Source organism: Pelodiscus sinensis, chromosome 7 (assembly GCF_049634645.1).
Source record: "Pelodiscus sinensis isolate JC-2024 chromosome 7, ASM4963464v1, whole genome shotgun sequence".
NCBI classification, from domain to species: Eukaryota; Metazoa; Chordata; order Testudines; family Trionychidae; genus Pelodiscus; species Pelodiscus sinensis.
Genome location: NC_134717.1, coordinates 70,750,416 through 70,765,238, shown reverse-complemented (window position 1 = coordinate 70,765,238; position 14,823 = coordinate 70,750,416). Strand labels below are relative to the sequence as shown.

The 14,823-nt window shown below is 42.5% G+C and overlaps 1 protein-coding gene across 9 annotated transcripts in view; it reads left to right on the top strand.

Annotated features, from left to right (window-relative positions):
• The window catches only part of HECW2 (HECT, C2 and WW domain containing E3 ubiquitin protein ligase 2), a 309,520-nt gene that overhangs the window by 254,087 nt on the left and 40,610 nt on the right, over positions 1 to 14,823 (top strand). For all 9 annotated transcript variants that reach the window (XM_075934226.1, XM_075934227.1, XM_006117907.4 and 6 more), the window contains 3 exons: positions 2,189 to 2,272; positions 5,770 to 5,879; positions 14,204 to 14,324. In XM_075934226.1, the coding sequence (XP_075790341.1) occupies positions 2,189 to 2,272; positions 5,770 to 5,879; positions 14,204 to 14,324 (315 nt within the window). The remainder of the gene's footprint in view (positions 1 to 2,188; positions 2,273 to 5,769; positions 5,880 to 14,203; positions 14,325 to 14,823) is intronic.

Here is a 14,823-nt window from a genome sequence, read left to right as displayed (position 1 = left end):
CCACAGTGCCTGTGCCAGCTCCAAGCCTGCCAGCCCAGAGCCAGCAGTCACTGCCCCTGACCCAGTGGCCCCAAAACAAGAGTCAGCAACTCACTGGCAGCCAGCCCTCCACCGCTCCCCGGGAGCAGTCTGCCAGCTCCCAGCAGCCTGCCACGGCCTGGAGAAGGCGGGAACCTTCCTGGTCCAGGGTGGAGATCATGGACGTTATTCAGGTTTGGGGGGGATGCCCCCACCATCCATAATCTCTGCACTAGACAGAGGAACGCGGCCGTCTATGGCAGGAGAGCTGCCAGCCTGGCCACCAAAGGCCACATGCGAACCCAGGAGCAGGTTTGCATGACGATCAAGCTGGTCCGGCGAGACCCATGAGCCCTGAACTTCCCCTCCCTCTTCTTCCCCTTGCTTCCTCCTTCCAACTCCCTCCTCCCAGGTTTACCCCTCCCCTGTTCTACCCTTTCTTCTCCCCTCCCCCAGATTTGTTAAATAAAGAGAGTTTGTGTTCATGAAAATACTGTGTATTTTATTTTATATCAGAAAGGGGTGTTACGAAGGGCTAAGTGGAAGGACGTGAGGGAGGAATGAGGCACAAGCCCCCAGTGGGGCAGACCATGGAGGCTCTTAGTGCTCCTTAGGATGGAAGGTCTTCCAGAGGGCCTCCTGGATACTGACAGCCCCCCAATCGACCTCCCGGATGGCAGCCTGCAGAAAGTGCAGCCAGGCTTGCAGCAACATGTCCAAGAGAAGCACCAGAGTGCTGTGGTGTCCCGAGTGAGGGCAACCAGAGCATACAGAGACTACATGCTTTGCTGTCCCTCATGAGGTAGGCAAGCAATCAGGGAAACCTGAGCACTGGCTGTCCAGGGGGGTCCCTTTAAGCACAGGCCTCAGATAGCCTCAGGCAACAGCCCCACACAGTAAGTCCTGACCTGATGCCCTGCTGGACCTGATTCCAGCCGGCTTTAAATGCGATTTCAGCGTCCGCTCAGTGTGGACGCGCTATTTCGAAATAGCAAAAAGCTATTTCGAAATGCATTTTGTGTGTAGACACGTTATTTCTAAATAAGCTATTTCGAAATAACTATTTCAAAATTAGATATTTTGAAATAACGCTGTAGTGTAGACATACCCTGAATGATTTCAGTATTTGCCTTGATGACCTTTCAATCTCCCTACTGAAATCTCTCACTTTGTTTCCTCTTATTGATGCTCTTCAGTTCCTTTCATATATAGCTTCTCTTCCACTAGAGACCCATAGGAAGCCACCACAACTCAAAAGTGGCCATGTAGCTAGGATAGCTGAGGAAGAGCAGAATCAGCACATCCCATCAATAACCTGGTGAATCACCCATTCTCAAGAAGAGGCCAGTGGCGAACTCTTACCTTAGAGTGCAGCAGATTTCACTGGTATATAGAGGTGTAATTTCAGATGCTGGCTTCGTTCTTCTGACTCTGTTGCAGTTAACTAATATATCGATTTGGCTTACCCACCTCCCATTAATTGTTTTCATTCAAAGGCAGGTACATCTGGGGTTTTAATCCGCGTACAGCATAAAAATCACAAGCATGGCAGAGTGTTGGGTATTCATAGAATCCAGGACGGAGGGAGGCAAGTGTGTATGTTCATGTGCATGTGTGGGGATTGGGGCAAGCGAGACAGTGACAGTGTAAATAAAGCAGAAGGTCTTCTGGAAGATTTGTAAGTTAAGAATCATGCCTGAAATGTACTTTAAAAAGCATGAATGTTCAACATGCCATTAGAATTGGGGTGGAGGAAAGGATGGTATTACTTTAAGCAGAATGGCAGTGTCCTGCCACAGGGTGCTGTCTGCTGCTCTGAATTCAGGCCATAACTGATATTAACTTGAGGGATTGGTTTTTATTGGTTGAATGGCTGTGTTACCTGAAGCAGCCTGAGTATCTTACAGATAAAGGCAACAGAAGAATCATTCTTCTGCACAAATTAGGAGTTGGTCGGGGTATTTTTTGTTTGTTTGATTGATTGTTTGTTTTTTGTAAGATTCTGTTGTTCACATGGATATAGTATGGCAGGTAGAAAAATGGTGTCTGAAATGCAGAGGCATATACCAGAGGTAGCCGTACTATATCCAGTACTTTTTCTTGTTGCCCTGGTGTACATTGGTGCCTTATTTGCAAAAGATGTTGTGGAATTCTTTCTTTGCTTAAACAGGGAGAAGATCCAGTTTATCCGGACAGAGGGAACACCTGGACTGGTGCGTCTGTCCAGCGATGCAGACCTTGTCATGTTACTAAGGTAAGTAGCAGTGTTTCATAATGAATGTGTGGGAATATGCAGTGAATAGCTGATCAAGTGCCTTTCCATGTATTGTGTGTACTGACTGAGTGACCTAAATGTCTCCCCTTCGTTTCTCAGAATTGCAGCTGGGGGAGCTGCAGCAGAGGATTCAGCCTCTTGACTTTCCTAGTGCTGAGATGCCAGATGTCAATTATTAGCAGGGAGATCACATTTTTCATAGTGGTGTGGAAAGGTGATTATTTCTGCAGTTAGGAGGGGGTAAAAGATGTCTTCTCCCATCTATCAATAAAAGTCAAATTGTAGGTTAATATAAACACCTTTCTATGTAGGAATGAAAGTGCATGAGTTAAAATAGTCTGAGAATCCCTGACATAACACAATATTCTGTTTCAGAGATGGGGTTCCAAGGAGAAGTTAATTTGCACTTGGAGCTTGTACATATACTTTTAGGCTCTATGCTATGCCATTCTAGTTTTATCTTGATAAGTTAAACACAAATAAGGTTCTTAATTTATTCCCTGATTGAAACAGTTTTTTTCCTGTTGTTATCCATATTTGAAAAGGATAGTTCAACTTTTCTATGTGAAAAAATTCTTTATTGAAGATTGTTTTTAAGGCATGCAAAAATATTACCAGTAAGTATCAGTTCCAAGGGAACCATTCACAAAGAACTATTGCACGTATCTGCGACAAACAGATCTGAAATGAAATCTGTTTTATTTTAACCAGTTAGATTACTATAGCACTCAGAAATGAGGGAATCACGTGATAATGTTGTGTTATAATGCCTAACAATTGAAAAAAAAATTGTCATTTAATTAGTTGATTCAGTGTGTGTGTGTGTGTGTGTGTGTGTGTAATAATAACTTCCAACATCTACACTATAGACATATCTAGACATATCTACTTTGGATGTTATGTTCTTACCAATTTGGGGAAAAAAATCAGTGAAATGTAAGGATCTATAAACATTCCATATATTGCAATGAATTGATAGCCCTATTTCATAGACAGTTAACTCAAGCAATTAATCCTATATAAAAAAATCATGTTTAATCGCAGTTTTAACCACACTGTTAAACAATAATAGAATACCAGATTATATTTACTAGAAATATTTTGGATGTTTTTGTACATTTTCAGATATATTATTTCAGTTACAATACAGAATACAAAGTATACACTGCTTACTTTATATTATGTTTTAGAAATATGTGCACTGTAAAGAAGACAAAAGAAAGTATTTTTCAATTCACCTCATGAAAGGACTTGTAGTGAACGCTATTGTGAAAGTACAACTTGCAAATGAAGAAATTTTTTACATAACTGCACTGAAAAATAAAACAACGTAAAATTTTGGAGGCTCCATGTCCACCCAGTCCTATTTCTTGTTCAGCCAGTCACTAAGACAAACAAGTTTGTTTTCATTTACAGGAGATAATGTTGCTTGTTTCTTATTTACAATGTCATCTGAAAGTGAAAATGGGCATTCACATGGCATTGTTATAGCCAGCATTGAACGGTATTTACTTAAAGAATAATCATCTGCCTCTTTATATTTTGCCCACTGTTCCAGAGGACATGCTTACATGCTGAAGTTAAATTGATACAGGCAGTCCCCGAGTTACGCGGATCCGACTTATGTCGGATCCGCAGTTACGAACGGGGCCCGTCTCCCTGGTCTCCAGCAGACCAGGGAGAGGAAGCAAAGCGGCGGAGCACGTGGGCAGCGGACAGCCCAGACGTGTCTGGGCTGTCCGCTGCCCGCGTGTTCCGCCGCTTTGCTCCCCGTCCCCCTGGTCTGCAGACCAGGGAGAGGGGGAGCAAAGCAGAGCAAAGCCGCGGAGCCCGAGGGCAGCAGGACAGCCACGGCGCATCTGGGCTGTCCCGCTGCCCCCGTGCTCCGCGGCTTTGCTCCGGACGCCTGTGGTACAGCAGCTGGGGCACTGCCGGTTGGTCCCGTAGCGCTGTTCTGGGCGCTACTGTACCAACCCGGCAGCACCCCAGCTGCTCTGCCCCAGGCGTCCTGATTTAGCCACTGCTGGTCAGTTTCAGCAGCGGCTGAATCAGGACGCCTGGGGCAGAGCAGCTTGGATGCTGCTGGGTTGGTCCATTAGCTCCGAGGAGCGGCGGCGCTACTGGAGCAACCCAGCAGCACCCCAGCTGCTCTGCCCCAGGCTTCCCCAAGTCAGCCGCTGCTGAAACTGACCAGTGGCTGACTATAGGAAGCCCCTGCCCCGGGCTTACTGGAATCAGCCGCTGATCAGTTTCAGCAGCAGCTGACTTGGGGATGCCTGGGGTTCTTAAGTTGAATCTGTATGTAAGTCAGAACTGGCATCCAGATTCAGCCGCTGTTGATTCAACTTAAGAACAAACCTACAGTCCCTATCTTGTACGTAACCCGGGGACTGCCTGTATTTTATTATTGTTTAATGGTGTGCTTAAAAGTGTGATTAATTATGACTGTTTTTATCTCGTGATTAACAATCTTTTGACAGCTCTACTATGAATTATTAAATGATATCTAAATGATGTATTATTTTGATGTTTCAGGCTGTGAAAGTTACACTGTACTTCCCAGAAAACATTTTAAAATCACAGAAAAATAGGTAAAGCATACTGAAGCCTAATCTGGTGAAAACTATGTGATACATTCTTCTCTATGGGTGACATGTTAAGGAAGAATTAAGCTAAAGCGTGTACTGTTCAGTTCAGTAAGATTGATTGATTACACCAAAAGTTCAGAGTTTTTGGCTCTGTTCCTATGTACAGTATTACAAATCTTTGTACAGGCAAGTGCCATGAATATTAATGGTGTTTTGGCAGGGAAAATGTATAAGCAAAAGTATAAAACAATGCCACTTACAAAGGGTTCATTAAATACATGGATCTTAATTTTGGGAAAAAAAAAGTCATCATCTGGTGGGGGGTTGACAGACTTGCCAGGCCATTGGGCAAGATCGTGGTGGGGCTAGCTCTGTGCTCCTGGAAGAGGTGGGGCCTTGGGTAGAAGGGGCAGGCTTGGGGGCAGCCAGCACTCAATGCTGCCTCAAGCACACTGCCCCCCTCTCAGCCCTCAGAGTGAACCAGAATGCACTGAGTGGCGCTCTACAGGCGATTTAAAGGGCCCAGACACCACTACTCCTGTGGTTGTGACAGCTGAGAGCCTTGGGTCCTTTTGAATTGCCAGGCTCCAGGCCAATTGCTCCTTTGCCCTACCCCCTATTGGTGGGCCTGGTTGCAATGTCATTGCAATGTCATACAGAAAACTAGGAACTGTGATTTTCCAGTCATTTGCGATATTCAAAGATAACATTGAAAGAAAGGCAACAAACCTTTGCTTTATTTGCATTCTGAACACGTGCATGGGAAATAGGTAAGTGATTTTCAAAAAAATCAGCTGGATTTGAAGGTCACATCTATTGCTAGAAAGTAGAACATATCCGTGGTTCAGATAAACATCTTCTCACTTCTCTTGTTTGCTCCTTTATCAGTTTGTTTGAAGAAGAAATAATGTCCTATGTCCCGCCACATGCCTTACTTCATCCCAGTTATTGTCAGTCCCCAAGAAGCTCTCCAGTATCCTCACCTCAGAACTCTCCAGGTAAGTAGTGTTGATGTTTACCGTGGGATCTTTAGGGATTAATTCTAGATACTTATCGTGGACCAAATCCTTACCTTTGTGAGTTTCCACTGCAAGCAAAACTCTTCATTTTACAGGAATGCTTTTCTGGCTTTGTTGTGTGCCAACTCATTTGTAATTGAAGAAAAATATAGTTTACATGTAACATCACTGTTTGCATAAGTATTGCGAGCCCATTCAAATGCTCTTGTCCCATCCTTACACTGTGTCCTGTGCCAGTCGTAAGTTCTTGCTCTTTCTGCACATCATCTCCGAGGTCCTCATTTTCTGCCTGCACAGTCTCTAAATTGAGCGTAGGTTCTGCATCTATTGCTACTATTGGCATTTCTGTGTCTTGACTAATGACCCCCTCATTTTGAAGCAGTGGCATTGAAATGTCATTTGTGAAAACAAATTTTTCATCATCAGAACTGGAAGTGTCACTGTCAGTATGTTCAAAGGCTTCAGAGGGGTAGCTGAGTTAACCTGTAACTACAAAAATTTAAAAAGCAACTAATAGTCTTGCAACACCTTAAAGACTAACAAAACATGTAGATGGTATCATGAGCTTTCGTGGACACAACCCACTTCAGATGAATCAAGTGGGTTGTGTCCACAAAAGCTCATGATACCATCTACATGTTTTGTAAGTCTTTAAGGAGCTACAAGATTAGTCATTGTCAGTATGGTCACTGTCAAATGGCTGAGGCATCTTATATATGAGAAATGATGTTATTGGCTTTAAACTCTTAACTGCTGCTTCACTCTGTTGCTTTCGCCTCTCTTACTTGCACCACTTTCATATCTTTGCTTCATTTTTATAAAGGGGCTCTTTTAAAACACAGTAACACACAATAAATTAATTCACTAAAGGCTATTGGTTATACAAAATGTTAATTGTATATACTTCACAATAAATATTGTATAATAATGGTTTGGGGGTGTTATTTACTATGGCCCTATAGCCTTATTTCAAAGTCTTAAAATTTCATCTGTTAACATGTTCCCATTATTAAATTCCTCTAATAACTGGTGCATTATTATGAATATGAACACAGGACGATTGCCGGATTAGATATAAAGTTTATTAAACAACTAGAATTAAAAATGTATTATAATAAAAAGCCTTTAAAGGCAAATCTGAAACTGGATGAAGAGGTAGCTTACAGTTGAGCCTGATACTGTTATTGTATACAAAGATACATAAGAAAAAACAGGACTATGAAAACCTCCTATGTAGAGATAAACATCTAATTTAAAGGTTAAACTGACCCTCAGATCAAGCAAAATCACTTTACAATACAAGAATTAATTACAACTTTCAAAACCTCTAAACTATGCAAAGACTATAAGCAGCATTTCATAACATAGAATCACTAATCACAGAAGCTACTCCAGTCATGCAGATGAAAACTGGGATGTGACTAAAAAATTGGTGAAAGCCTGAGGTCACCTTCTGCCCTAATTCCCCTTCCACATAACTCCAGCTCATACCCCAACCCCACCCCACCCTGCCCTTACCTGCTGCCCTGAGTCTCTCTCATACTCCAAATCACATGTTCCCAGCCTGGAGCCCTCTCCTATACACCAAATGTCTCATCCCCAGAGCCACCCAGAGCCCACCCAACCCCCTGCCTCAACCTATAGCCCCCTGCTGCACTCTGAATCCCTCATTTTGACCCCACCCTGGAGACAAGGAGACACCCAAAAATCTAATAGTCCTGCACACCCAGAAGAGTTAATCTGGCTCTGTGGCTGGGGAATGCCCATATGTTCTTTTCAGAATCTCCACCTACCTCCTCATCATCCTCTAATTAAACCTGTATTTCATCAAGCCAGCATTATTTGTTAAATAAGAAACTATTTCTTCGTCAATTGTTTTTTCTGTTGTGTTTAATTCCATATATTGCAACAGTATTATTTTCTACTTTTTTCATTGCAAATATACAGTATTTCAGCTACATTATGGATTAAATAGACTTTTTGGTACTAGCCTGGGAATCTAACCATCATTTATAACATTGTTTCTATGGGAAAAATGTATTCTGTGTTCCAAACTGACTTAAAAACAAAATTCTGAAACACAGCCCATTCATAAATTGGGGACTTCCTGTGGTGATTAATAATTCCATGAATTCAGACTAAATTATTTCAAATGTTACAAAGCCCATTTTCTCCTTTTGAGGTCCACTTACAGCAGTTTGATGTTTTCAAATATAGCTGGTATTATTTTTATCGGGAAGGAGTACTGTAGATAAGTAAAAAAGAAAATATACTGGCTGAGACAAGACCAATCCTGGAAAATTCAAGCTGATAAAAAGGGATTATCAGAAAGTTGTGTTTTTGTAGTCTTGCACTCACTCCCAACAGAACTAATCATCCACACCACATATTCACAAGGCTGGAGTCGCATGTGTTTGTCCTGAAATTCAAAAGACTAGGTTCTGTTGGACCCAATGGGGACCAGGGTTCCCTGTAAGGTGAGAACCTGTGTGGGCATGCACCAAGAATTTCAGTGGCACTTAACTACTCAGAAGAGCTGTGCAGCCATGGGTCCAGCTGCTTCTGGGGGTGAAGCTCAGCAGTATGATGAGTGGCTGCCCTGCCCAGGAGCAGCTGGGCAAGCCACCATATGGCCCACATGGTGTCTACCAGAGCTGGACCCTGGTCTGTGGTACTAAAAATAGCACTGTGGCCCCAGCTCTAGCCATGGCATACCAGGGGCAGCTGCCTGCCATGTTGCTTCGCCCCTAGGAGCAGCAGGGTCCACGGCTGCATGCTAGCTACTGTGGCTGGGACCGCAGTACTAAAATAGCACCATTACCCTGGCTCAAGTCTCTGCACATGGGGCATGCTGACGTGAAGATCGGAGACAGGCTGCTGCCGCTTCAGCCCTCAGCCATGCGGGAAGTGGCGAGAAGGCAGCGTCGTGCTGGTAGCTGGGTTTGGCCTTCAGCTAGTGACTAAGCCATGTTTCTTTCTTCCCCAGAAGGTGCAAGGACAAGTCCTGCACTACATCCCTTTCCCACTCTACTCCATTTCATGCACTCCTGTAGGGCAAGGCAGAAGCTAGTGCTGAGTTTTTCATGACCATTTTGATAACTTTAGGTTGAACTTCACTAGTTGAGCACTATGGTCTGGCATCATTTGTGGTCCGGCATGATTTTAGTTTGCCAGGTATCCACTTATCATGGGTGTAGTTAACTTTCCCACAGTCCCATAAAGTTTCTGTACAACCGCCAATCTTGGCTCTGTGTTCTGTGCTGTTATTTAGCTCTAATTTACCCCTAAATATTTTCCAAGACCCTAGTAAGCTGTGGAAGTATTGGTAATGTTTCTAGACAATATTGATCTTCTGTGGTTTGGCAAATTCCCTGGGATGCCAGACTAGAGAGGTTCAACCAGTAGTACTGTTTGTGAAGAAACAAGTTTTTGTTATTTGTTGAAAAGAAGGAAAAAATGAACATCCATATACATGCACCATATTGCTGCTCCAAACTTGGCAGGATTTTTATGGTCAAAGGAAGCTCTGTCCTAACAGAGCTCATTTCTGAAGTGCATCCTGTTTAGTGGTGAGTGGTAAGGGACCTGATTCACACATGTATGTAAATCACATGTTCAAGGTGAAAAATATAGTAATTGTCATCCCTTTCCATAAAGACACTAAACATATGCTTAATTGCTTGGCTGAATTGAGGCCTAAATATTGAAATGTGAAGATTTTAGTTTCATTTTTTCTTATAATTGCAATCCCTCTTCAAGCAAACACTAAAAGATAAATCAAAAACACATGTAATGGGCCTATCAGTAGTTTGTTTTTGTGACTAGAGCCCTATCGCTTCTTAAGGAGAAATCTTTGGAACAGGCCATAATTTCTACTGGGACTCTATGTGCCTTGTGTTGCCAGACTGGATGCTCTGTACAGCATGGGGATTATCTTTCTTTTTTAATTCCTTTTGAATGTCTTACAGTGACACTAATCAGGCTGCACTTACTGGCTTCATTGTGAATGTGATTTTTAAGTTTTGTGGGACTCCATGCATCCTAAAGAGACAGAATCACTGGGCAGGTGAAAGGGGCTGGCGGGTAGTGAACCCTCCCTCTTGGGCCACTGCCCCTCCCCCACCAGCTGGGACTGCTCCAGCCCCATGCCTTCCACCCTGTGGTGCCCTTTAAGGAGAGCAGGGGAGCTCCACAATCCCGGATTCGTATGGGGACATTCATGGCTGTGGTGTCAAAAGATTTCGGAATGCAGAGGACACACTTAGAATATGGATAAAGTCAGTGTTTTGATCAGTAAACTTGATTACAGATCTCTTTAGCTGCTGTGCTCTTCCTCTTAAAGGACACAAATAATCATGAAACTACTTTTGGTATCTTTTTTGGAGAATAGAATCTTTTTGAGACTCCAGCATAGTTACCCATATACCCTCTCCGAAAACTTTCAGTTCACAAGGTGGAAGTAATTGCTATAATTGCCCAAGAATTTCTTGGCAATTGCATGTGATTTCCAGGGAGTTTGTCATTTGCTGAGAGAATAATTTAATGGTAATTTTTGAATTGTGAAGCAGTATGTTACCAGTTTTATTTTCCACTAGCACATTTGTTTGGATGCTTAAGGAGGGGCTCAGGGCAGGGGGCTGATGGTATCATGGGTGAAGGAGCCACAGTTCGGGAGGTGAGGAGGAGCTCTGTGAAGGAGATTGGTTGTGTGTGTTGGGGAATGGGTGGGAAGAGTTGGGGGGGGGAGCAAAGCTCCCCCCTGGGATTTGGGCCAGGACTACTTGCTCTTCCCCTTCCTATCTCTGTCAGGGAGCGAGAGTAAAGTGTGCAGCTCGTCTGCCCCGTGCTCCCAGGCAAAGTGAAGAATGCAGCAAATTATGCACCTTCCCCTCACTCGCTGGTGAAGGAGAACAGCCAGCAATGTCTCCATATGAATTGGGGTCGAGAACCTACCTTGCTTTCCCTAAAGGGCACCTGGGGTGGGAGGCTTGAGGCTCGGGCAGTCCTGGCTGGTGGGAGAGGACCAAGGAAAGAGGCTGCACTACCAGCCATCCCCTGTTACCTGCCTGGTGATTCTCTCTCTTTTCTGTATGGTTCTATAAGAAGCAATCTCATTCCATTCACATCCCATTTTCCTGGCACAACCAAACCCTTACGTTGCTTTAAGTTATGATAAGAGGAAGCTGGATACTGAATTTGGTAATCCTAGCTCTTACCATTTAGGAGGAATTCTTGAACAGACAGACAAACACCGAGGCAGACGAACTTTCTCAGATATATATAGTAGATGATATATCTGTGATCAAAAGGTTCATTTGGGGGCTATTACCACAATGTAGATGGAAGTATGAGCTTGTCACATTCTTTGGTGAATTCATAATTGTACTTCACTCCATCCACATCATGATTCCTTCTCCCAGCCTACCTTCTCCCTGCCTTCTCCCAGTCCAGTGAGTATGGCTCCCTCCCATTTAGAATTGGAGTAAACGGCCTGTTCCTCCTCTTCCCTCCTCCCTTAACTGAAGGCTAGGCACGTTGCCACCACAGTAATGAAATCCTCTGTGCTGGGTTAGCCTCATATAGGGAGAGAAAAGAAAAGTGATATCCTGAACTGGCAGATATTTTACTTATAAGTAGCTTTAAAGCCAAATGTTTAAAAAGTAGAGGCTTATTTGAAGACGCATAGAATGCACATTTGCATCCACATTGATGTATGCAATTGCAAGTGCACATTAAATTACTCACTGATGGTGAGTGAATAGTAATAGAGAGGTAGCCGTGTACATCTTTATGGCTGACTTAGAACAACGTTTCCTCAGATCCCGTCCCCTTTTACCCCTCCTTTACTTATGCTACATCGATGACATCTTTATGATCTGGACCCATGGCCAAGAAACACTGGACACATTCCACAGAGACTTTTAACAACCTACACCCCACCATCAATCTCAGCCTGGACCATTCAACACGAGAGATCCATTTCCTGGACACCACAGTACAAATCACTAATGGAAAATTAAATACCACTCTCTACAGAAAACCTACTGACTGCTACACTTACCTACATGCCTCCAGCTTCCATCCAGGACACACCATACGATATATCGTCTATAATCAAGTTCTTCGGTACAACCACATCTACTCTAATCCCACTGACAGAGATCAGAAACTTCAAGATCTCTACCAAACATTTGTAAATCTCAATTACCCACTAGGGGAAATAAAAAAAACAAATTGAAAGAGCCAGACGAATACCCAGAAACCATCTACTTCAAGATAGGCCCAAGAAAACCAACAATAGAACACCACTTGTCATCACATATAGCCCCCAACTTAAACCCCTCCAACGCATTATCCATAGCCTACAACCTATACTGGAACAGGATACTACACTCTGAGAGGCTCTGGGGGACAGACCCATAGTCTACTTTAGATAACCACCTAACCTCAGGAAGATTCTTACCAACAACCACAGGATATACCACATTAATACCAACCCTGGAATTTTCCCTTGCAACAAACACCCATTGCCAACTTTGTCCACATATTTACTCTGGTGACACCATCAATGGACCTAACTGTGTCAGTTATATGATCAAGAACACATATTCCTATTCATCCAGAAATATAATTTATGCCATCATGTGCCAACAGTGTCCTTCTGCTATGTATATTGGACAGACTTCTCAGACACTTCGCCAAAGAATTAATGCCCACAAATCAGATATCAGACATCTTCACAAGGAAAAACTAGTTGCTTTTCATTTCAGCCTACCTGGACATAGTCTTAACGACCTTACTACATGCATTTTACTTCTAAGAGACTTTAACACCAGATTATACAGGGAAACTTCAGAAATTTCTTTCATGCTTAAATTTGACACTTTACGAATGGGCCTTAACAAAGATGCTAATTACCTTACCCATTACAAAGATAGCTTCCCCACTTATCACCCCCGATTAGCCATTCATTGACTCATAAATAGCTATTCCCTCCCTCCCTCCCTTTCCCTCACCCCACCTTCCATACTACATCTGATTTGTCAGTTTAATAATGTGTTCACTTTTTTCATTGTATTCCTTTGGTATATATGGTCATGCCAATTCTCTTCCAGAATATGATCTGAGGAAGTGAGTCTGGCCCACGAAAGCTCATCACCTATTAAACCATCTTGATAGTCTTTAAAGTGCTACATAGTTTTTCTTTTTGATGGGGTGTGTGTGTGTGTGTGTGTGTGTGTGTGTGTGTGTGTGTGTGTAAATGGAGACTAATTATTTAAAGTAATAAAAAAGTTTATAAGTAGGAATACAATAATGAAATTAAAAAGGTAAAATGTAGCCTAAATATGAGGGACACCTTCTTAGAGTAAAATCTTTTGGGGTGTAGAATAGTCTCTAAAGGAAAGCAGAGGAAGTTCATTACATGAGATGTTTAAAACTAGACTGGACTAAACACAAGAAGGTACAGATGGCTACACAGTTGAGTTGGGAGGGAGGTGAGTAAGTCCCCACCCCCATCCATGTCACTTTAGTATCAGTGTTTTTTTTACACAATTTGCAATAACTGCATACAAATATAGATGGATGTGTAATTTTTTTTCAGTCTCAGTTTTTATCTGCTTCCTTTAAAGAAATTAACCTTAAAGTTATATTGCTATTCTTTTTGAGTAATGTTGAAAAATCTTAGTAAGGCAATTAACTTGACCCAAGTGTTTGAATGAAAAGAAAACTCTTTAGTCTTTCCTCTCTCCCAATACTTTTCTCCTTTTTGTACTTTATTGAGTAACCTTTTCCACAGGATTCTGTCTTTGGCAAACTAAGGAACTCTGTGCATTGAAAGAAAGCATATTACATGCCCTGGACATACTAATTTAGCTCAGTGAAGCCTGTTTTTCTTGGCAGGGAAGAACTTTTTTATGAGCATACATCATTTTAGTGGTTAAACAAAGGTATGCATAAAATGTACATATGCCAAAAAAGTTGAGTTTTTTTTTTCCTGTTTGTTTTTTGTGGGTGTGAGGTTTTTTTGTTGTGGTTGTTTTGCTTTGTTTTGTTTTGTCTGGCTTCAACATTTTAGGACTCATTCTAAAACCTTGAAGCCATTGGACAAACAGAAACCAAAAACATCTGAACCTTCAGTAGGTGTGGAGACATAGATCTCCAATCCCCTTATAAACTAGAATATTAAAAGAAACCAACAGTCCCTCATGGTTTCGGCCAGCAAAGAACCTTCTATTCAGTAAGAGCTGGAATGTGATGGTTTGCATAGCTGCAGTTCATGTTCTATTTGTTGTTTGCTGCAGGTACTCAGCGTGCTAATGCCAGAGCTCCAGCTCCTTATAAAAGAGATTTTGAAGCCAAACTGAGGAACTTCTACAGGAAGCTGGAGACTAAAGGATATGGACAAGGGCCAGGGAAATTAAAGTATGTAGAAGCATCTTATCAAATAGAATTTATCTCACAGGTAGAACTGCTTTCCTCTGGGAATCCCACTGGTAGCATGGTGGATTCTTGCACTTATTTAATTAACTGCAAAGTCTGTTATAAAACACTCAAAGCAGTCTCACAGTGGAGAACATTTTCAAAGCATCTCTTCCTCATGTTACCTCCTGCTGTAGCATCTTCATAGGCACATTAATGCTGCCACAGTGGCAGAAAGTCCTTTGGAGAGTAGCACTCAAGGAAACAAGGAGCAGTTGAGCCACTTCCATTAGAGCAGTCACTATGGGAGGGAGAAGGGACAAGCTGCAATGACTACATTTTCTTTTGTCTTGCCCTCCCACAAAAATAAATATACTTTCTATGATCCACCTTTGTGTAGATACAGAGTCTTTACTCCACAGAACTCGAACATTATTACATTCCAAAGAATTTGAAACTTTAACATAGTTCTTGATAAAGTTAAGTAAATGTGGGAGTGCCC